Source organism: Emydura macquarii, unplaced genomic scaffold (assembly GCF_026122565.2).
Source record: "Emydura macquarii macquarii isolate MOO-44397 ecotype Brisbane River unplaced genomic scaffold, CSIRO-AGI_Emac_v2 contig_2422, whole genome shotgun sequence".
In the NCBI taxonomy this organism is placed as follows: domain Eukaryota; kingdom Metazoa; phylum Chordata; order Testudines; family Chelidae; genus Emydura; species Emydura macquarii.
This window is the reverse complement of record NW_027132559.1, coordinates 19,675,654-19,699,670: the sequence shown is the minus strand read 5'-3', so window position 1 is coordinate 19,699,670 and position 24,017 is coordinate 19,675,654. Positions and strand designations below refer to the sequence as shown.

The window sequence follows — 24,017 nt, the reverse complement described above, 5'->3', positions numbered from 1 at the left end:
CTCTGCCTTGCCTGAAGGCCAGAACCTACAGATGGCTTATTTGCGCTGCCCTATATTAGACCCTGAGCCCACAGATTGCTTATTTCCTGATTGAAATCCCAAGCTGCTCATGCCTGATTCGCTAATTCCTCTGATACTAGGCAGTGATCCCAGTGGTAATGAGACAGTGTGGCCTCCCTCAGACCCAGGGGGGGATGGACAACCACCAATCCACTACAGGCTCCAATATTCAATTGGCCTGGAGTCATACTGTCAGAGTCTCAGAAGTTATACAATACTTGCCAATTCACTTCTTAATTCTATGCCCGAGTCCTGAAGCCCAGACATGTGAATTATAAGATGATAGATGGTTTGTAAATAATGAAACTGAAACTAATTGCATGGTGCTATATCACTGCCAAAGAATGGATCAGACCTTAACATTTCATTAGGAGAAAACAGAGCCCTACTCAGATTCTAATCTTAACTATTTGTATCATAAACAATGTTTGAACTATAAACAGGGCTTTTTATTTTTTTTTGGTCTTCCACACATTCATGGGCTGCTGCCATACCAAACTAAAAATCTTAGAGATCTGTGCACCTACCTCACTCTGTGGCTCCCGGATAACTTTGTATAAAGATGAAACCAGAGAACTCTTGTCTTTTAAATTTGTAGCATAGCTAGATACAGATGCTTCTGGAAGGGTCTGAAAACAACAAAGAATATTTTTTCCTTTTATGCTGTTACTCCAATAATTATTGCCTGTGCATTGAAAGAAGGCCATTTCATTGTGTCAGATGGCTTTTACTGATCCATTTACTGGTGTTTACTCTAGGAGAGAATATGTTCCATGTAAAGAAACATTTCTATATCATCTTTACAATTTAATAAATCCCAATACTTCTAAGACAAGGAAACTGCTGAAAAACAAGTTATTTAAAAAAACATTTTACTGTTCCATAGACAGTTTTGTACAGAATTTAATTAAACTGGGTGGAAGATACAGCTAAAGGGCAACAATTTCATCACACATTCACCCATCCTGAACAATGCGTAAAAAAAATAACCTGTTTAAAAGATCAACAGGAACCGCAACGTTGAGAATAGGGTAAGCAGAGTGTGCATGCATGCACGCACCTAATATGAGGCTTGGGTTTTTTGAGGGGATTTTTTGTTTTTAATTTGTCTGCAAGCAGCTAAGGGCCCTCTGTTCCTGAGGATCTGAACATCTGCAGCCAAATCTAAGATATAGGTGCTCCACTCCTCCAAAAACAAAACATCCCAAAACAAAAACACACCAAATATGTCAGTTGGTCAAGCATTTCACCTTTTTTCCAGCACCCACCAGGGATCTGAATAGCAGTGTTTCCCATTACGTTTCCAATAGTTTACAAGGCTTTTCAGATAGAGCTGTTACACTTACAATCATCATCCCTAGCTCTCATATAGTGCTTTTCATCCAGAGTCCGAAGTGCTTCACAAAGCAGGCAATCATAATCCTCATTTTACAGATGGGGAAACTGAGGCACAGTAATTACGTGATTTGCCCAAGGTTGCCCAGCAGGTCAATGGAAGAACCAGGAAAAAAACCCAAATCTACCAACTTCCAGTCTATTTCTCTGCCCACTAGGACACACTGTCTCTCCATACTCCAAAATAAGGAGTGTTATAGAAAAAGGAATATTACAAATGAGACCAAAACTACTAATCTCTACATCTGAAACCATTTCCAGAAAAATACAGCAAAGCCAAGGTTTTCAAAAATAGGAGTCAACAACTACTCTCCTAAAAGCCAAATACCATTTTTTCCCCCCATGATACATAATATATACATAGTCTCATGGCAGATGGTGGGAATAATTGTGAACCTTCTAGACTACATCTGGAAGAGAGTCTCCATGCCATGACTTGACCTAGGCCAGAAGATCAGGTTTGGTCTAGTCTGAAGAGAGAGGTAGTTGCCAACTGTAGGTTTTGGTTTTGATAATGGTGTTCCTTGTTATACAAATCTATTTCCTGATCCCCCTTTCTTTGGGCTCCCCACGAAGCTAGAGTCTTGAGAGCAAGGCTCAGAGTACCTCTTAGTAAGGTGGTGCCATTCAGTTCCCCCACTGAAGCTGGAGCTTTTGTGGCAACTGCAATTTTGGTCCTGAGTCATGTTGCATCACCTCATCAGAATAATTTGACCCACTTACTACTTTTAATTTGTCTTGTATGCACGGTGTCTATACTGTCTGAAACTGAACAGCTAGGTAGCATGCTATGGGGGTTTGCCCTGAAATTCTGACTACAGGAATTCTGCTGGCTTCCATGATGTGCCCACACAGCTTACCCATTTGATGCAGTACCTGCTGAACAATGGTCTGAATGTGGTGCTCTCATATGGGAGTGGTAAAATGGAGCTCTTTGGTTAGCCATAAGCTTGCAATGACTGGCAGCAAAGCTGATGAGGAAATAGTTGGCTTTAAGGGAATCCCATGGCTGCCATTGTTCCCTTCAAAGTCATATCCTCCATAGTAAGGTCAGGTGGAGAAAGCGAAAATACATGTAGGGAAGAAACATTCAGAAAAACAGTACAAGAGGAAACTGCTGCTCCCCCCAGATACAGCACTGGGTCTGACACAAGATACTGCAATATACCAACAGGCAGAGCAGGAAACAGCAAAGAAATGGAGAGAAATTAGCAGCTGCCTCTAAGCCAGTAATTTGAACAAAAAAACCTGAAGGTCACCCCAGAACAGGAGACCCCACATACAAGGAGATAGCACTCATTCAGTAAGTAAAGTTACACTGCTAGCACACAACATTAAAGATCTACTTCACATTCCAAACAGTAAGTGTTATTGGTACAGTCAAGAAGAAAGAAGTGAAAATAAAATGCCAGGTACAGTAAGAACTTAATAAAAATACCATTTTTGGCGTAACATGAAAGCCTAGAGATCTCTTCAGCTAAGAGTATTTAATTATTGGTACACTAACGTGTAAAGATTTGTTTTTAAATCAGATTTTATCTATTTTATTTTATCTTAGTTCATTGAAAGTTTGTTCCTTTTTCCAAGCATGAATTTTATTGGGTTGCCGTGTGCCAAATATACATACAACCTGAATATGGAAAGAAAAGAAATTCAAGTACATACTTGACAATGTATTTCATCTCACAGACTGAAATTCAACTGTTTTACATTTATCTTGGGATTTTCTACAGCACCCATCTCAGCAGCAAGCAAGAGCTCATCAATTACTACTACTGAATAATATACTGCTTAAAATCTAAGTTTATTTCTAAGGATCACACGATATATTACCTTGAACTCTGATAACCACTCTTCCACAAGCCCTGTATCCACAGCCAACATCTTCCCTCATCTGTTCTGAAACCTTCAACCTTTAAACCTGAAGAAGAGAGAAGTTGTTAAAAATGATAGAATTTGTGTGTAACATATATATCACGATGGAGTTATTGCATTATACATACCTGAAAAGCATTTATTCAGCTATTATAAAAATGTGAATCTATGTACTCTATTACTTGGTTTTTTTAGCTCAGTAACCTATCATATAGGTCAACATAGGCTCCAAAATGTTTACTTTGCCTCACAGATGCTGGCTTCTGGAAACATAAAAACGGGAATAATCACCAGCAGCAGTTTAATAAATTCTAAAAAATTATGCACTGAATAAGGCAGTTTAATGAGTTGATGAAAATCATTTAGAAATTGGATTTCTGATTTAAATCAGATTTAAATTAAATATACTTTTTTTTAAATAGACCTATTTAAAACAATTTTAAATTGACAACCTATGTTAAGGCCTACAGTTACAGTAATCTAATTATAAAAATAAGATTAAGAGATTCCAAGGCCAGAAGTGATCATCTAGTCTGATCTCCTATATAATACAGGCCATAGATCTTCCCCCAAATAATTTCTAGAGCATACCTTTCAGAAAAACACAATTCTGATTTAAAATTTGTCGGTGAGTGAGAATCCCCCATGATCTTTGGTAAATTATTAATAATTTACACCTTATTTCCAGTCTAAATTTGTCTAGCTTCAACTTACAACACAATCCAATGGCTGGAGCCTTCTCTGCTAATTTGAAGAGCCCATTAAATATTTGTTCCGCATGTAAGCAATAAGGGGTGACTTGATTACAGTCTAAATCTTCTCTTTGTTAAACATACACAGATTGAGCTCTTTGAGTCTATCACTAAAGCAATGTTTTCTAATCTTTAAATCATTCTCGTGGCTCTTCTCTGAAACCTCTCCAATTTAACAACATTCTTCTTAAACTGTGGACATCAAAACTGGGCACAGTATTCTAGCAGCAAACACACCAGTGCCAAATACTGAGGTAAAATAACCTACCTACTTTTACTTGATATTCTCCTGTTTATGTATCCAAGAATTGCATTAGATCTTTTGGCCACATCATCACACTGGGAGCTCATATTCAGCTGATTATCCACCATGACCCCCAAGTCTTTTTCAGAGTCATTGCTTCCCAGGATAGAGCCCCCATCTTGTAACTATGGCCTACATTCTTTATTCCTAGAGTATACATTTAGCTGTATTAAAATGCATATTGTTTGCATGTTTTCTGCCAAGATTTAAAGAAAGTGAAGCCACTGAGGTGATGGAAATCACTGGCTAAGCACCTGGAACCAGAGTTTGCTGACATGCTGAAACAGTTTTTGACCGCACTAGCCCTCTTCTGCAGGCAAAGAGAATATTTTCTTAATTTCAGTTTATTCAACAAGTTCAGTTCAATGACTAGTTCATTCAAAGTTAAGAAACCAACTGGGAGTTGAAAAAGTAAGAAAACATTCTCTTTCTATCTATGAATAAAAAGTAGGTGAGAGCATGAGATAGGGAAATTACTTGTTGTAACTGGAGTTCTTTGAGATGTGTGGTCCTTATCTGTATTTCACTCGGGGTACACACGTGCTCCAGGCACTTGAGATTGGAGAATTGCAACCCTGCTCTCCATGCTCTGCAAAAAGGGTTGTTGTTTTTTGCCAGGGGGGGGGAGGGGAAGAGAAGAGAGGAGAAGGGGGAGGGAGGGAGAGACATGGAGCAGACTGATCAACTCTCTAGTTCCTTCTCTACCACAGACCTGGTTGTGTGGAAGGGCAGCGGGTAGTTGAATACACATCTCAAAGAATTCCAGTAACAAGATAGCTAAGTTCCCTTTCTTCTTCAAGCTCTGGTCCTCATGTGTATTTCACTGTGGGTGACTGACAAGCAGTATTCAGAGAAGAAAAGGATACAGGTAGTATAGCTGCTTGTAGATCTGCTATCCCAAAGGATGTATCAGTGGTGGAATCCTGAACCAAGGCATAATGTCTCATGAACATGTGGATGGAGCTCCACGTATCTGCCCTGCAACTATCAAGTAAGGATACCTTGAAGTGAGGCTTCCAAGGCTGCTTGTACCCTTCTAGAGTGAGTCCTTACCCTGTGGGGAGGGGGAGAGGATGTTGTGCCTAATAAGAGTAGGATACAGCTAAAGATCCATTTAGAGATCCCCTCAGAAGAGGCAGCTTGCCCTTGTACTTGTCCTGCTATGGCAATGAACAGTCTAGGTGACTTTCTGATCTGTTTCAGTCTCTGAAGGTAGAATGCCAATGTTAATAGATGGAATGAAGACTTCGTTCCTCCTAGAGGTATGGGGCTTTGCAGAAAAACACAGGCAAGCGAATTGAGTGGTTGATGTGACATTCCAAAATGATCTTAAGAATGAATTTTGGATATACCCATAGAGAGACTTCATCCTTATGGAATATCATGTATGATGGATCAGCATTGTTCAAAGGTTCAAAGCATTGTTCAAAAGGGTGGCTTAGTGAGTGCTGAAAGCCCTAAACTAACATTCCAGTGAGGGGTTGATTTCTTTACTGGTGGAAAGATTTGATGAGGTCCTTCAAGAACCTAGCTGCTACTGGGTGGTAAAGACTGAGTAACCATCCATTGGTGGGTAACATTCTAATTGCAGTCAGCAGAACCCATAACAAGCTAGGGAATGGCCCACCATCTTGAGGGTAAGAAGATCATCCAAAATAGTGGGAATATCCACTGTGACAGATATGGCAATTTCCTACAATCTCTTTGTGAGAACTTATTGTATTAAAATCTGAGTTGCAAACAGATCAAGTGGGGGTTCCCCACTGAGTGAAGATTCTGTTTGCTACTGAATCATGATAGGTGGCACTCATGATAGGTGGCAAAATGCCTGCTGTCCACCAGTGATTTATGAGTGCCCTATAGGTACACTGCCAATAGAGAATGATGCAGTTCTTTATATACTGCTCCTTAAATTGACCTACTATACAGAGGGGAACAGAGCATATCCCTCCAGACTTGTTGATATAGAAAATGGAACTTATGTTGTTCAACATTAGCAGGACATGCTGGGATTGTATGAATGGTAGGAATGCTTTGCAAGCTTCTTATACTTTCAGTTCCAGAAAATGTGTGTGTATGCTGGCTTCCAAAAGCGTTCAAGTTCCTTGCGCTGCATGATCGTCCATTAGGGCTCCCCAGCCTATAAGAGGCGTTTGTAACAGTCTTGTTGGGCATCGGGGATAAAAAGGGAACTCCCATGCATACAATCCAGGGCTCCTCCACCATGCAAGAAAGGCAGTCACCTCAGAGGGTCACTATGGTATTATGCTGTGTTTGCTCAGTGTACATATCCTTTGAAGCCACGCTTGCAGGTAACAGAAGTGGAGTCTGGCAAATGGAATCATGTGAGTACAGCTGATGTTCAAGAACTACGCATAACTAGATCTATCAGAGTGCCTGTGGCATGAAATCTGTGGAAAGTAGGCATACGTCCTGATTGAATCCATGGTTGCGCCTATACATTTTATAGTCTGCATTAGAGTCACGGTAGATTTCTCCACATTCACACAGATTCCTGGGGATGCTAAAAGGTGAAGCAGCAACAAGGTTGATATTAAAATCTTACAGGCAACACCTGCCAGTCAGAATCTAGTTGTCTAAGTACAGAAAGATGGTGGAACTGCCTTGTCTGAGCTGAGCTGCTACTACTACTACTGAGAACACTTTTGTGAAGAGTGGGAGCTTTACCTAACCAGTACAGGAAGACCCTCTATTAAGGGTGGTGGGGGTCCAACACAAATCTGAGGAATCTGTGAGAAGGGTGAATATCCATATGAAAGCATGAATCTTTCATATTGAGAGTCATGTGCCCTTTCTATGGATGGTATTATCGATGCCAATGGAACCATGTGGCATTTCTGCTTGCAAATAAAAATGTTGAGTTGACGAGTAGAAAATGAGTCTCCAGCCTCCTTTCTTCTTGGGGTCTAGGAAATATTTTGAATAGAACCCCTTTCCCTAATGTTGAGAGGGTAACATGCTGTATTACTTCCTGTTGTTGACAAGATTGTACCTCCTGAAAGAGGATCCTCTCATGAGAATGGTCTCTGAAATGAGACAGGGAAAGAGATTTTTCAAGGACGTGAGTAGATAACACCCATACTGGCTATGCCATCAAGTTTATCCAGCACTAGTTCTCTGTTATCACTGCACAAACGTGAGAAAACTTTGCTAAGTATGCTCCAAAATAGATCTCTGAATTGGGTGGAAATGGCAACAACATACTGGTTTGCAACTCTCTAGCATTATATAAAAGTCTTTTGGTGGGAAGTTGGGTAGCAGCAGCTGAAGAAAGGCAGCACAGGGTATTGGGCCTGTGTTTTCTGTCATTTGTGAGGCGGCTTGTAGGAATTCAGGTGACAGGAAGATTTTGGTAAAGGCCTTCGGTTCAAAGGGCTATTTATGATACACCTGCCCTGATGATGATAGAAGTACGTAAACCAGAGTGGATAATCAATTTTTTTTTTAAATCAAAAAATTGGATTTTTATTTAAATCAGATTTTTTTTTTAAATCAATAAAACACCAAATTTTTCTCTTGTTTAAAAACAGTTACAATTAAATCTCATCACAAACAGGCTAAACCTACATTTACAGTCTCATAAAAATGAATTATGGCTCTAGCCATCCAGCCTAACTACCAGCTCTTGCCTCTTGAAAGGTCTGGACTTTCAGTTTCTGTTTCTCAGCAAATTAAAGTCACATGTGCAAAGAAAGACACAGGCTAGATAGGATTGTTTTTATTCTGTGCTTATGTGGTGGTGGGCCAAGCAAGGCAGAGGAGTTACTTAAGACACTGTCTTAATGACAGAGAGTCAAAGGACGAAGGCAGAGTAGAAAGGAAAGTGGAATGGACTGGAAAGAAAAAGGGAAGACATTATTCAGTGGATCAACTGGTTAGTAACTTAAATAATTCACTTTGCAATGTATCATTCTTCAAGATTCTATGCCGTTTAGTATAAGTGTGATTTAACAAGTAAATTCCCAAGCTGTTTGCTATGTTGGATGTTCCTAGAAAAAAAAAGTTTAGCATAGCTAATCCTTATGGCTTGTTTAATTAGGTTTAGAATCTATCACCCAAGTATACAGTACAGAAAGCTGCAGTAAGAGAAATCTAGAGTTGCCAGTTGCCACTGGGTATCATTTTCTTATTTTATATTACATAATACATGCCCCTTGTTTTGGAACATCATGGCCACAGACCATAATGGTGATACCATAAGTCTATTCACTATTTCACTTCAGCATAACTCAGCTTTCGGGACATGCATGAATTACGGCTACAGGTCCAAGCAAATAGAACCTGTTTACCCACATGCATCCATTGTAATAAAATCAGGGTTTCATTCAGCTGAGACAGACACGGCTTTACCCACATGCACAGACCCACAAAGTTAATAGGAAAAGAATCCTTTATTCAGCTGAAGACTTGCAAACAAAGGATTGCAAGCCCCTCCTGCTTCTCTTAGTTACATATATATACCCTTTACCTAAAGGAGGAGGTCTCCCTTAGATATTAAAACCAGATGGTACACATCTCCTGTTTCTCCCTAGTATTTCTGCTTACACTGCAGTTTTATATATACGTTCCATCTTTTCCTTTGTTTCCCTGTTAAATTCTGCTTACAAAGGACATTCCTATCCTATAGCTTCATGACACTTTTATGTATAATATCTTTTCTTATCGATCCCCACTCTCACATTTCCAGCTAATGATTTCCACATGTATAATTTCCTTTACAGTCCCCCCTTTCGGCCACGGCTCATATTAATATAGCTGTGGACGATAACTACATTCTGACCATGATTGAATCAAACCCATAACACACTTAGGTTTGTCTGTGCCACGAATCCATTTTCTGTAGTTCAGGTTCCAATACCTGTCCTGCTATATACTTCTCCACACACCCTCACTCTCCTCCAACGAGAGGTCCAGGCACCTACTCTTCCCGCACACTGACCAGTGGGGCATAGGTCCAGGAGGCCCTGGCTCCAAGTTGGTCCGGTGCCTTATCCACTGGGCATGCTACGGGGAAGCAAGGGAGATGGTTATCTGTTGTCTGCTTGGACAATAATACCCAAAACTACAGGCATGGTCTTCGAGGAGAGACTAGGATAGAGCATGATTACCCATTTTTACAAGGCACAACATTAAGAACTTGTGCAAATGTTCAGGTTACATTACATCAAACGAGATTGACAGGCAGTTAGAATCTAAGCTCTTCTTGGAGGGTTTTGAACCTTCACAGTAAAACAGAAATGTTCATTAGTTCCTGGATTTCTTGGTTGTTTTCTTCTTTTGGCGGTAGAGTCTTTTTACAATGCAAAGCATGAATCCAGTTAGGGTATCTGACCTCACACGGCAGTATTATTGGTTAGCAGCGCTAAATAGGGTCCTTCCCACCGAGGTTGCAACACATTTTGTTGTTGGTGGACTTTTACACAAACTCAATTTCACAGTTCTGTTACAGGTGCTGGAAGGGCTTCTTGAACCTGTGAGTAGATAGACTTAACACACAATAATTTACAATAGTTTTGTATCACATAAGTTATTTGGCCACATCAATTGCACATAGGTTTTGAATTACTTGTTCAGTGAAATGGGACCCTTTATCACTGTTCAAGATAAGGGGTTACCCAAACCTAGGTATAAATACTTCCAATAATTTCTTGGCGACAGTTACTACATCTGCTTGCTTATGCTATGATATGCTTTTACCCATACTTAAAACATATCAATGATGACTGGGGACTGCTTTTTTTTCTTCTCCCCATTAGCAAAAATCATGTTTATCTAAAACAGGCTTTCTCCTTGCAAGGTTTACTAAGGAGTTAACAATGTTATACAATTTTTACAAACAGTTGTAAGGGTTTAGTTAACTCAATGGTGACATCTACTTTATCACTGGTTGTTCCGTTACCTCTGCTTTACCCTTCTGCTAGGGCTAGGCTTTGGACCTACACTCTGGCCCCCTCTAAAGAAACATTACTTTGTTGAGCCCTGACACACTCATTTTGCATGTGACTCCAAGTCAGAGTCATTCCAGGCATGCCCAACTCACTTTCAGTACTAAAAGCTGCTGCAGCTACAGGGTAAAGGCAAGGGGGGAAAGACAGACTGCTTGCTGTAACATGATCTCCGAGAACTCAGCGTGGGCAAACCCCCCTTTTTGCAGCAAAACTCAAAGTAAAGAGATCTTGGTAAAATAGATGACAAACTGGTAGCCAGATTAGGGATGACAAAAAAAAAACATAACACAGTAGCTCCATGGTTTTGTTCTTTAGCTGTTTCACTGGTACCAGTTTTTTATAGTTCTGAAAGATAAAAAACACTTGTCTACCCCCTGGGGGGGGGCAGCGGCGACAAATCATTGCTTAGAATACATTTCTGTACACAAATTACATTTCCTTTTATGCATTTGGAGGCAGTTAAGTTCCAATGAAAACCTCACTTTTCAGTTAATGATTTAAACTAAATCATTCATATTTAAACAATTTCAGTCAGGTTTATTTACAGACCATTCCTTTAGGAGAAGGGCCCATTTTCCTTCAGAATGGCTGCAAAGAAACCAATAATTTATTTTCCTATAACAATTTTGTACAACTTTTAATTGTTCAATTTTCTCCAGCTTCTATAGGGTTAATCCTTTTTTTTTTTTTTTTTAACCATCTCCTCAATTTCGCTCACAGCCCACTATCAGTTTCTAGTCAAGATACAGAGATTCATAAGAAGTAAAATGTTAAGTTTGGGTCTTTGGGCTTTATATTTAGGAGATTCTTTAATAAGACCCACATTTCCTCTGTACTGAGAGGAGTATACTTATGAACATGCTGAGCTGTTCCCAGTTGCAGAATAGTTACACTCCTTTAGTTTAACCCTTAAATTACACTCCTTCAGTTTAACTCTTAAAGCACTATTCTGGGTTTGGAGTTTCTTCAGTTATGGTTTAGACTTGCCTTTAATTTTTTATCTTTTCTCTTGTCTGACCAGACCATCACAACAAACTATCTTTTTACACATCCCCATTTACCCTTTTTACCATAGGCTTTTGAATCTTTGCATATTTTCTTTTCTTTAGAAATTTAATTATATATATATTTTTTTCCTATGGAGGACATTCCCGAAGCACCCTGGGGCAATCTGTAAAACATTGTCACCCCGCTTCCCAGAACCCATTCAAATGTGAAAACTCTGGCAGTTCTGCCTTGAGAGTTTATTCCTGAGGCGGCAAGAATACTTTGTTAATTGCACAGCGGATTTCTAATGTGCTTTTGGGCTGAAACAGTTACCAAGCCCAGTTTTAAGTTTTGTTTTGTTTTTTTTTTTTCAATAGGCAGGCATGCCCCTGCATTGTTAAAATTTACAAGTTGTGGATTTAACAGGGAAGCCCTCTTGCTGGTTCCCTTGAAATCAACAAACAGGGATTCAACAGAAACAGTACACAGACTTCTTGCGTTGCTGAAACTGACAAAGTTTTCCTCCAGTGTGCACCTCCGATATTCACAACAACAATGGCATGCTTACTGTTCTTCCCTTGAATTTCTAATGTTGCCCAAAGAGCAAATATCACAAGATTATTTTCTAGGGGATAAGGCACAAGTCACTCCTATTGAGAATACAGAAGCTAGTATTCATAGGAAAAGTATCAATCCTGTAACAACATCAATATAGTTCTTTACTTACGGAAACAATATTAACAATGTAACAGTTAAGAAAACAGTATTAATACTACAATTACAGAGACACATATTTCAATCGGTACCTTCATTCACACTCACACATGCTGACAGGCATACAGAGAGAGACAGAGATTCACAGGGGTCTTACAGATGTTAGACCCAAACCTCCTTTTATTTCCTGTTTTAATGGGAGGCTTTGAGATTTCAAGTAGGTGACCCTTTTTTAAGCTTCAATATACTAATAAAAATGCATCCCATAACTGGGATACCCTGGATCCATGAGATTCTAGCGCTTTTCTTAAAATGCATTATTTTATTCAAATCCATGTTTTTACACTTGCCTAGGTTGTTATTTGCCTTATCACACACACACACACAGGGATGGCTTATTGAGGAATCCACACCACTTCAGTTCAGCCTGCAATGCTGCTGGGGTGAAATGAATCTGATGATGGAACACTTATTTAGCAGGAAAGGGATAGGGAAAGGAGACAAGACACAGAAGGGGTCCCCCAAAAGTCACAGGAGTCCAATTTGGACAACGGATCTATTGGAGGCTCATGATTTGGAGGGAGAAGGGACAGCCTTTTGGCTACAAACACTCCTCCTGTCCGTTGGGTCACTAGGTTCAGGCAAGTTCCCCTTGCTATTAACTCTCACCAGTCACAGCCAACAAGGCTTGCGGTGAAATAAGGGCGGCTAGAACTTTGCCTTAGTCCAAGACCTGGTCAACGGCTCATATAGCTAAACACAAATCATCATACACACATATTACTTTCTCACCCCTGGATGTTGTTGAGTGTAAATGCTTGAACTTGCTGGAATGAGGATTTTAGTCCTTAACCTTGCAGTAACTCTGCCAGGGGAGAACCAACATCCTCAGCCTGCTGTACCTGTGGGGGAGCGTCCTCAACCCACAGTACATGCTGGGGTGAAGGCTGGTACCTTCAGTCCAGAGTAAAACCTGTCGAGGTGAGGACTTACGTCCTCAGCCCACAGTAAACTAGGTGATCACAAAAAAAACACAGGTGGGGAAGACCTAATGTCTGCAGCCCACAATAAAACAACATAATGAGTACTCTTCAATTGATCCCAATTACCCAAAAGTCTTCCCAAGGGGCTACTGCCTGGAATGGATCTACCTTGACCCATTATTAATACCCCAAGGGCGGGCGCCCCTTTTCCAGTCCTCCTTTATAAGAGAAAGGAGGCTACACCTCTGAGGAATTATCCAGACACCTCTGAGGAATTTACCATTTCAGAACAAAAGTTACAGAGCAGGATAGAGTTACGGTCTCTTTGCGGGAATGGAAAACATAAACTCCGCCACACAGCATTTCCGGCCACAGAGGACTTGCCTCGGACCGGCTGGACTGCCTGCAGATAGGTCAGCCTGTGTGCCCAGTATTTCAGAGAGACCAGGGAGAGGGACCTGATAAAATGGTCCTTAGACAAACCAGATAGAAAGAGTAAGGAGATTCCGTGCACGAAAGGACCTGATGCCACCCATAAATTTTATGTTCATGATCTCAAGGGATCAACATATGGCCACCATCAGAGACAGTGCTAGGGTGCCCTTTTTGGAATCTCAGAGAGAGAGAAAAAGCCTACCAGACAACACAGAGACAGACAACAAACAGAGACAAAGACAAAGACAAAGATTGTTTTCTTACCAACAGTCCGGGTCTGTCCGCCTGTCTCCTTATCGACGTTTTCAGGTTTCCTATGCTTGTTCCTGATGTTCAGACCGAAGGCTCCCAGAGAGAAAAACCACTCTCTTGCCGGCTTTTAGGGAGCTGTTCGGATCTGGACTCAAGACAGCAAGGAATAGTTATAAGTTGAGCTGATGTCCCTTCGTGGTCGCCAATTTGTTAGGGACATGCATGAATTACGGCTACAGGTCCAAGCAAATAGAACCTGTTTACCCACATGCAAGTAATAAAATCAGGGTTTCATTCAGCTGAGACAGACACGGCTTTACACAGACCCACAAAGTTAATAGGAAAAGAATCCTTTATTCAGCTGAAGACTTGCAAACAAAGGATTGCAAGCCCCTCCTGCTTCTCTTAGTTACATATATATACCCTTTACCTAAAGGAGGAGGTCTCCCTTAGATATTAAAACCAGATGGTACACATCTCCTGTTTCTTCCTAGTATTTCTGCTTACACTGCAGTTTTATATATACGTTCCATCTTTTCCTTTGTTTCCCTGTTAAATTCTGCTTACAAAGGACATTCCTACCCTATAGCTTCATGACACTTTTATGTATAATATCTTTTCTTATCGATCCCCACTCTCACATTTCCAGCTAATGATTTCCACATGCATAATTTCCTTTACAGTTTGTAGTAAGGATCAATAAATACCAACAAGACACCATAGATTAAAAGATTGCTCGGTTCATTTATGCCACAAATTCTCCTTTTCACATTGTTAACAAACACTTCATTGACATGGTTGAGTTCTTACCACCAGACTACACTCCATCTAGTAGAGCAGACATTAGTGGAAGGTTGCTAGATACAGTCTATGAGAAGGAACTTTAACGGTGTGCAAGAAATACTGAGGGGAAGTTTGCCAGTTTAATCCTTGAGGGGTGTAAACTGTAATAAACTGAATAAACTTGTAAGCTGTAATAAACTAAATAAAAATTTAACTGTCACATGCATAGTTTCGTCACAGACAACACTGCAAACGTGGCAAAGATGAGAAGATACTTAGAAGAAATGGAAGGATGCTCCTTAACAACATATGGCTGCAGTGCCCATTTAATGCATCTTTTAGCCAAAACTCCAGGAATAAAAGAAAATGTTGTTGAAGTCACAAAATACTTCCATAACAACCATTTTGCTTCAGCTTCACTGAAGAGAGCAGGAGGATCCAAACTAATTCTCCCTCAAGATGTTCGATGGAATTCTGTGGTTGATTGTTTTGAACAATGTATTAAGAACAGGCCTATTCTCATAAAACTTTGTGACGAAAACCGTGATACTTCCATCTATTTTATCTCATCCAAAGCATCTAACATTGGATTAAAGAGGAATGTAGAGGATATGCTCAGTATACTGAAGCCTTATTTCAGAGAAATTTCAGAGAAATTTCAGAGAAATTGTTGCTGCATTGCTGATGCTGCTGAAATTTGGAAGGCACTTCAAGAGACATTGAAAAAAGAAATACCTCACCAGAAAGTTAAACTGCAGGCAGTAAAGAAGCAAATGGATCAAGCACTAACTCCACCTCATTTTCTTGTGAGCATTCTCGACCTCAGATATAAAGGTAGATGCCTAACTTCTGAAGAGGATGATGCTGCCATGGCATGGGCATCTCACAATCAGTCCTCAGTTATGCCAGTCATAATAAGTTTCAGGGCTGGAGAAGAACCATTTAAACAGTAGATGTTTACTGATGATGTTTTGAACAAAGTCACTCCCCTGAATTGGTGGAAATCACTAGCCAGGCACCTTGCAACAGTGTTCCTTCACTTACTAAGCCAACTTTTCACAGCAGTACCTTCCTCTGCAGGCACAGAGAATATTTTCATTGTTCGGTATTATTCACTCAAAGCTAAGAAATTGACTGGGAGTTGAAAAAGCAGGAAAACTCATTTCTGTTTCAGTCTATGAATAAAAATGACAGCGGGAGTGGGGAAGATGAGAACTAGTTGTAAAAGTTTTAAGGCCAGTGTACATTTAGTGTTGTGATGACTTGTCTGTTAGAGTTAATAAAATCTTAAATTTTTTTTTTTTTTTTTTTTTTTTTTTTTAAAGTTTAGGGACAGCTGTCAGCCAGCAACTCAAGAAACTGCCGCAATTGCAAATGTGAAACATTTATGTAACATTTAAGATTTAGTTTAATAAAATATAAATGCTGTTGTGTTTGTGTGTGTGATTTAGTTCTTACCATTCCTAATGTACTGCTGCTGCATCTGCAGCTTGACACAGGTAATGAATATTACGTGCTATTTCCTAAATTAATAAAAATCAAGTTATCTAAAAATTACACAAATTATACCCTCCTAATTGTTGTAAAATGCCGTATTGAGTTGTAAATTAACTGAAGTGCAACACTATAAACCTAGGAGATTACTTCCAATGCTGAAACCACTGTAAACTAGTAGAAAGTTTTAATGAAACCACTGTAGACTACAAAAATTACCAGAATGGTACAGCTTCTATAAAATTAAGTTTATCAGGAACATTTTGTTGTATAAGCTCTGTCCAGAGTAGTGGATGGCCTCCATTATAAAAAATAAAGATTAGGCAAGGAAACTGTTCTGTCACATAGGTGTTAATTAATCTCGACAGGCCTGCCGACAGGAATTCCAGACCCCAGAGCAGAACAATCCCATCCCACCTCTTCCGCCCACAGCCCCACCCACAGTCTGTCAAAGGCTCTGCCCCATCCCAGGCCCTGCGGACCCTGCCCCCTCTCACCCCCCCATTGCTCAGTCTCTCTCCTCTCTTCCACACTTCCCCTTCCCCCAGGCAGCGAGCAACAGCAGGGGGACTGAGCAGGGGAGTAAAGGAGGGATGCATGTGATAAGCGACGGAGGAGGGGCTGAGCAGGAAGGTAGAGAAGGATGTGGTGGGCAACAGCAGGGGGGGGGGAGGTGGAGCAAGGAGGAAGGATGCAGCAGTAGGCAGGCCAAGTAGGCAGGGGGGTGTGGAAGAGAGGAGGGGGCCAAGCAGGGAGGTGGTCTAGTGGGAAGGGACATGGCAGCACGGCGAGTGATGTGGACTGTGTGGCCAAGTATGGAAGAGGCAGGATGGGGTGTTAGCTTCCCCAAGGGGAGGTTTTCACCTACCACCCATTGCCCAGGCGCTTTTAAAATCACCAGGCCCCTGAGCAATTGCCCCCTTTGCCTCCCACCTCCAATCGGCAGGCCCGGATCTCAATATTGTAATTTTAACTTTATTTCCTGCTTTGGTTAGATACAGGGAAGCTGGAAGGACCTAAGGCTGCAAAACCCAAGGAAAGTATCAGTTTTTTAGTGCTTGGTAAAAAAAAACTGCTAAACTCAGGTGACCAGATTTGCACATCTCTATACAAAGTTCTATGCATCTCATCCAAAACCTTTGAGGAGCTCCTTTCAGAATATTCTTCAATGCCCTCAGGAGTAGCCTTGAATATTTTACATGCCTTTTTTTATTTCATCCAGAGAGGGACTGAATATTATCCCCTAACGGGGAATTTATTGCTTGAAGATATGATGTACTCCATTCTGTGTACCAGAGTAAATAGATGTGAAATGGGACTTCAAAGTTTTTAAAGTATAAAGCTGTTTTCCTAACAACATTTAGATTTAGGGGGGAAAAGAGAGGAGATTGGTTTAAGTTGTATACTATTTTTGTTTTGGATTTGTACAAAGTCATGACCTACACTAAAGAACAATCTTTTTAAAGTTGTCTGGTTGACAGAGGTCCAAAGTAGTTTACTCTTCAAGATAATTACTACACAAAGAAAACTTATTCAGTGAAGCCCATAGTAGAGGATGGGAGGTGAGAAAACAAAAAGGGTTTTGCAAAGATCTGTAGAATCAGATTCTATCTTGCATGACAACTATGTGCAAAAAAAGAGATATGAGAAGGCTGGTACCAGATCTCTTAAATTAATAACCCAGAGGAAAATTATCTTTAGGTAACTAAGGCCATATCTACACTAGAAATCTTACAGCAGCATAATTAAACCACCCCCAATAAGCAATGGTAGCCTACCTATGTCAGTGGGACCAGCTCTCCCACCGAAAGCACAGTCCACACCGGCACTTCTGTAGGTGTAATTTATGTCACTCAGGTATGGTTTTTTCACACCCGAGTGACATAAGTGATACTGACAAAAGTGGTAATGTAAACATAGCCTAGGACTTAATCCTAATGGAGGTCACCCATGAGAAAATGAAGATTTGATAGACATTTGAAGCCAATTTTGGCAGAGGTAATAAACAAGTTCCCTAAAACCTTAGAAACCATCATAATAGAGTACATAAAACAGATGAGAATTGGTTGAATTTCTAAGAACATCCACATTGTTGCAGGTTCAGACTCTAGTTTCAGACTGTAAACCCAAAACTGTGACTTAGAAAGTCATTGGGAATAAAGCAGATGGTTAAAAAACGGGAAGCCTCCAGGCCTTGCAGTCTGCCATTTTTAATCAAAGAAAATAGTTGTCTATGATGCCAATATGGCATGACAACATTCCAGATGTTCTGTCTAGTCTTATTTTCTCAACTATTTTAGAAAATAGAGGACACTAAACAAACAACATATTAGCGCAGTGGTCTGTCTTCTACAGTCAGGGACGATATTGTTGAGTGAGATACTTTTGCCTTCCAGGTCTAAATTAAAATCTTAACGAAAGAAAGCCATCTGGTGGACAGATTATCCTATTTGTCTGCTGCCTGCACATGACAACTGAACCACCTGAGATTTGCCTTGAACCAAGTACATTCCTTCCCCCAAACAGACAGGTCCTGCTTCTCTATGAATGAAGATTCTAAGAACTTGTTGCTCATATTCATGTTTTGTTACTTCCGGGAAGTTTATGTACATTTTGTTGTCCACCTCTCACTATCATTGTTGAATACAAGAAGTTGTTGGAGAATGTTGTGAAGCAGTGTTTCAATGACATTACCGACTGCTTTGGAAGAAATAAGAATCTCAAATTATCACCAATTGTTCAGGATAAAAAGCTATGGAGTGCTACATTTCTCACTAGATCAAAACATGCATAATACCAACAGAGTAGCATGGACTACAAATATATGAAGGAGACCACCTAAAACAAAAAGATTAAAACTAGAATTTTAGAAATTAGAACAATGGAAGAATTACCAGATTATGTATCTCAAAGTGAGCTCCAAGATGGACAATACCAAAGATTTATTCAGTAAATTAATAAAATGTGGTTGATGCAGCTAATGGACTCTATGGAGAGAGAAATATTTTTAGAGGACATATTCATCAGAAGGTCATCCAATTAAAAAAAAAAGAAATGTAAAAGCCCAGATGGAGGAAGGGCAATTAAAGTTACAACACCTGGGACAACACTACAGGAAGTGATGTGCCAAATACCAATATGAATAGGCCATATTTCCCATTAACTGCAGCGCAATTTCCCTTAGGAGAAGATTTCTGACTCCCATTGACGGTGGCAGGACAAGTTTAGAAGAGAACCCAATTTGCCCTGTCTCAGAGGAAGAGGCTGTTAGGTAATGACAGCAATAATCTTTCAGGTCCACATCAGATTACAACATTCTAAAAGGGTATTACTTCAGGATTCCTAAGGCTTTGAAGGAGCAGGGTGTTAGTAAACTCCCTTTCTACACCATGGTGCTGGAACAATTTGTATAGTGGGGGGGCTGAGAGCCATTGAACCAAACTGTAAACCCTGTATATGATGGAAACCACTTCAAGCAAGGGGGTACCATAGCACCCGCAGCACCAGCACTTTTGTTTCTACAGCTACTCCTTGAGGAGACAGAGGGCTGCTATGGCCTACATGAAACACCTGAGAAGAGAAAAAATTCAGGCTCACTTTTTCCTGCAGATGCCAGCTATATGGATGGTCTGCTGGCTAACCATCCGCTGGCTGCTAAAGATAGCTGACAATGTGGTAGAGTGGTAAGCTAAGGTAGGCCACACCTTACCACATCCAACACACAGGTGTCTCAGATTGCCCTAAAGGGAAGATGAACAGGTTCCAGTTATTCATTTGAAGTTTCCAGAGACAAAGAGTGAGAATTTCCTCTTACAAAGCTTTGTGTTGGATGTATAAAATTCACTAGTTAAAGTAACTTAAAGCTTAGTCCGAAATTACAGTGTTCCTTTAATATTTTTTTTTTTGAAAAATTATTTACAGTTCTGGTAAATGTACATGTCTCTATTTCCCCTACAGCTTCAATCACATGGATCCAACTGCAGGATATAAACTATAGAAAATATTTGATGTTCTAAATGCCTTATAATACAAGAAATATCAAGTGGATAAGAAATTATATACTACATTAAAACTCAGAATACTTTATCAAACTGAGCAAATTCTTAGCTATGACAGTTGGTTTAAACCAATTATTTAGAACTGTATGTATATTTTGGCCAATCTGGCAGAGCACTAGACAGCATTTCCAGAAGAAAAGGATGATTTCAAGTTCAACATGCTTCTTGTCATCAATATTCAGGAGCTACAGGAGTCTGAAAGTCCTCCAAGAGAAAGGAGTTTGAGAATTACCTTGAGAATTTAATAAACTATGTGCTCTGCCCACTTAATGCTTCACAAGTCAAACCTCACTTTGATTAGATCCTTTCAATGAGAGTGTGCAGGATTGGGGGGATAGGGAGGAGAGACATTTCTTTGTGCCAGACCTATTTTAGTTAAAGAGATAAGTTAGGTGGGGTAATATCTTTTACTGGGCCAGCGCCTGTTGGTGACAGAAACGTGCTTTTGAGCTTACCTAGAAATCTTCTTACAGTCTAGGAAACTTACTCAATGTCACAGCTAAATACAAGGGGGAACATATTGTTTGGCATAAGTAGTTAACTACTTATTCCCTTGAAATACATGTTCACCTTGAATGATCCCTTGAAATATATGTTAAGTGACCTTTTAACACCCCTCCAGTCATAGGGAAGAAAGGAAGGGAGGAGAAAAAAGCAGCGGGGGTGGGTTGTTAGTGGGTTATAGATTGTTGTAATGAACCATAAATCCAGTGTCTCTACTCAGTCCATGATTTTTTAGCATCTAGCAAAATTATGAATTTAAGGACATCTTTGAAAGTGTTGGGGAGGTTTCCTTTGAGGATGAAGACTGCTAAGTCAGATATAGAGTGCTCACATTGTGAAAAGCGGTCACTCATAGGTGATACAGTGTTTTTGGTTTTTATCATTTTTCTCTGAGTTCATTTGCAAGCATAGTGATTGTATGGTTTCACCACATAGTTGCTATTGGAGCATTTAGTGCACTGGATGAGGTGCACCACATGCTGTGACTGGCATGTATAGAACCCTCGATCTTGAAAGGTGTGTTGTCAGGGATGTTGGTCATTGCAGTACATGTCTGCAGATTTTGCATCTGTTGCTCTGGCAGGGTCTGTTTACTGTTTAAGTTTACTAGGAGAAAAGCATGAACTATACCAACCCTTCAAAATTCTTTGAGTTATTTATTATTAATTATCATCGTTATATGTAGTTCTTAAAATGTTCATCCTGATCCTTGGCTCCAGACAAGGAGCACATTTGCACACCTGAGGAGGAGCTTTAAAATCATAGGAGTTGGAAGGGACCTCAGGTGGTCATCTAATCCAACCCCCTGCTCAAAGCAAGGATAACTAGGACTAACCTCAGCTAAATAATCCTAGCCAGGGCTTTGTCAAGCTGCAGCTTAAAAACCTCCAAAGATGGAGATTCCACCACCTCCCTAGGTAACTCATTCCATCCAGTGCTTCACCACCCTCCTAGTGAAAATCTTTTTCCTAATGTCCAACCTAGACCTCCTCCCCTGAAACTTGAGACCGTTGCTCCTTGTTCTGTCATCTGCCACCACTGAGAACAGCCTAGCTCCATCCTCCCTGGAACCCCCTTTTAGGTAGTTAAAGGCTGCTATCAAATCCCCCCTCATTCTTCTCTTCTGTACACTAAACAAGCCTAGTTCCCCTCAGCCTCTCCTCATAAGTCTTGTGCTCCAGCCCCCTAATCATTTTTGTTGCCCTCTGCTGGACTCTCTCCAACTTCTCCACATCCTTTTTGTAATAGGGGGCCCAAAACTGGACACAATACTCCAAATGCGGCCTCACCAATGCCAAATAGAGGGGAATAATCACTTCCCGCGATCTGCTGGCAGTGCTCCTATTAATGCAGCCCAAAATGCTATTAGCCTTCTTGGCAACTAGGGCATACTGAGGACTCTCATCCAGCTTCTTATCCACTGTTACCCCCAGGTCCTTTTCTGCAGAACTGCTGCCTAGCTCATCAGTCCCCAGTCTGTAACTGTGCATGGGATTCTTCCATCCTAAGTGCAGGACTCTGCACTTGTCCTTGTTGAACCTCATCAGATTTCTTTTGACCCAATCCTCCAGTTTGTTTAGGTCCTTCTGTATCCTATCCCTACCTTCCAGGGTATCTACCACTCCCCCTAGCTTAGTGTCATCTGCAAACTTGCTGAGGGTGCAATCTACCCCATCCTCCAGATCATTAATGAAGATGTTGAACAAAACTGAACCCAGGACCGACCCCTGGGGCACTCCGCTTGTGACTGGCTGCCAGCTAGACATGGAGCCATTGATCACTACTTGTTGAGCCCTATGCTTTAGCCAGTTTTCTATCCATTTTGTAGTCCATTCATCCAACCCATACTTCTTTAACTTGCTGATAAGAATACTGTGAGACCCCGTATCAAAAGCTTTCCTAAAGTCAAGGTATGTCACGTCCACCGCTTTCCCCACATCCACAGAGCCAGTCACTTCTTCATAGAAAGCAATCAGATTGGTCAGGCATGACTTTCCCTTGGTGAATCCATATTGACTGTTACTGATCACCTTCCTCTCTTCTAAGTGCCTTAAAATGGATTCCTTGAGGACCTGCTCCATGATTTTTCCAGGGATTGAGGTGAGGCTGACCAGTCTGTAGTTCCCTGGATTCTCTTTCCTCCCTTTCTTGAAGATGGGCACTACATTTGCTTTTTTCCAATTGCCACAAGCTTTCAAAGATAATAGCTAATGGCTCTGAAATCACATAAGCCACTCTTGCACTCCCCCAATCCTAGGGTTACTCTGTACCAGTCCACAAACTGTTCTAATTTTCAGTGGCTGTCAACAACCCCAATAGACCAACCCAGTTATGCCACTTGCAAGGATGGGGAAAGCAACAGACCCACATAGTGGCTTCTCCACCATCTGAGGACTTCCCTAATGTTAATGTGATACTTATTTGACTAGTAAGCCAGCCTTGCATTGTTGGAACAGCACAAGACTGCCTTATTGCAGGAGGAAATCTGGCCAAGTCCCAAATAGAAATAAAGGTATTACTGTAATAGTTTTGAATAATTCATTATTTGCCCTCACAATCCATTTGTAGATATATTCTCACTTTGCCCTTGTTATCACCTTATCTTTGCTGCTTTTTCTTGTTTTGTAAGTGGGACCATGATATTTGGTGGCTACAAGCTCAGTTAGAGCTTGCTACTTACAATTCCACTTAGCCTGATCATATCCCACAGATCAACAGCCTCCATCTCAGTGGCCTTACTCCATTAAAATGTGCTGATGCTGAGCCATTCCGGTTGCAATGAGTCTTATAGTTTTTAAGATGTCCAATGCAGTGAAAATGTTTGAATATTATACAGAACAGCTGTTTGAGGAATCTGTAATTTTAAATACTTCAAAACATTGAGTTTTGTTTGTTTTTTGTGTTTAGTGAAGTTCATTGGCTTTCTTTAGGCTCCATTCTCTATGCCAGCTTTAAAAAAAACAAAAACAAAAAACAAAAAAAGAAAAAAAAACCCCACAAAAACTTCTTTCTGCTTGTTGCTCCTCTTAAAAAAAAAAAAAGGGGAGGGGGGTGCAGAGGGGGAATTTCTCTCTTTACAAATATTGATCAAAGCCATATATGTTGGCTCATCCTTTTAAGGAATGATGTAAGTGCCAAAAGTGAACAAAACTCTAGATAAACACTATTTTTAACAATGTTAAAAAGAGATGATTACTCACAGTGCTAAAGTTGCCAACTGAAGGGACACTTCTCTGGTCTCTACCTCTGATTTTCATTCCTAGGCATGTGGATTCAACGTAACTTGTTCCATAAAGCTCCTTTCTAGTAAGCCAATGCTCTTAAGAGAAAGTTTATGAGAGCTGTGGTTAAAAATTGTGTCCATTTTACATGTATTAGCTCTCCTCTTGGCTAAAATCTGTCTAGAGCTGCCAACCACACCCCCATGTGACTCATCTAACAATGCTTTTAAC

The 24,017-nt window shown here is 40.4% G+C and overlaps 1 protein-coding gene across 3 annotated transcripts in view; it reads right to left on the bottom strand.

The window, feature by feature from the left end:
- The window catches only part of HYCC1 (hyccin PI4KA lipid kinase complex subunit 1), a 104,491-nt gene that overhangs the window by 47,821 nt on the left and 32,653 nt on the right, over positions 1-24,017 (bottom strand). For 2 of the 3 annotated variants that reach the window (XM_067562077.1, XM_067562079.1), the window contains exons 2-3: positions 3,289-3,376; positions 588-689 (exon numbers count right to left, since the gene is read on the bottom strand). In XM_067562077.1, the coding sequence (XP_067418178.1) occupies positions 588-689; positions 3,289-3,339 (153 nt within the window). In that variant the 5' untranslated portion in view covers positions 3,340-3,376. Of the gene's footprint in view, positions 1-587; positions 690-3,288; positions 3,377-4,350; positions 4,479-24,017 lie in introns of those variants that run through there. The other variant, XM_067562078.1, reaches the window with a different exon arrangement.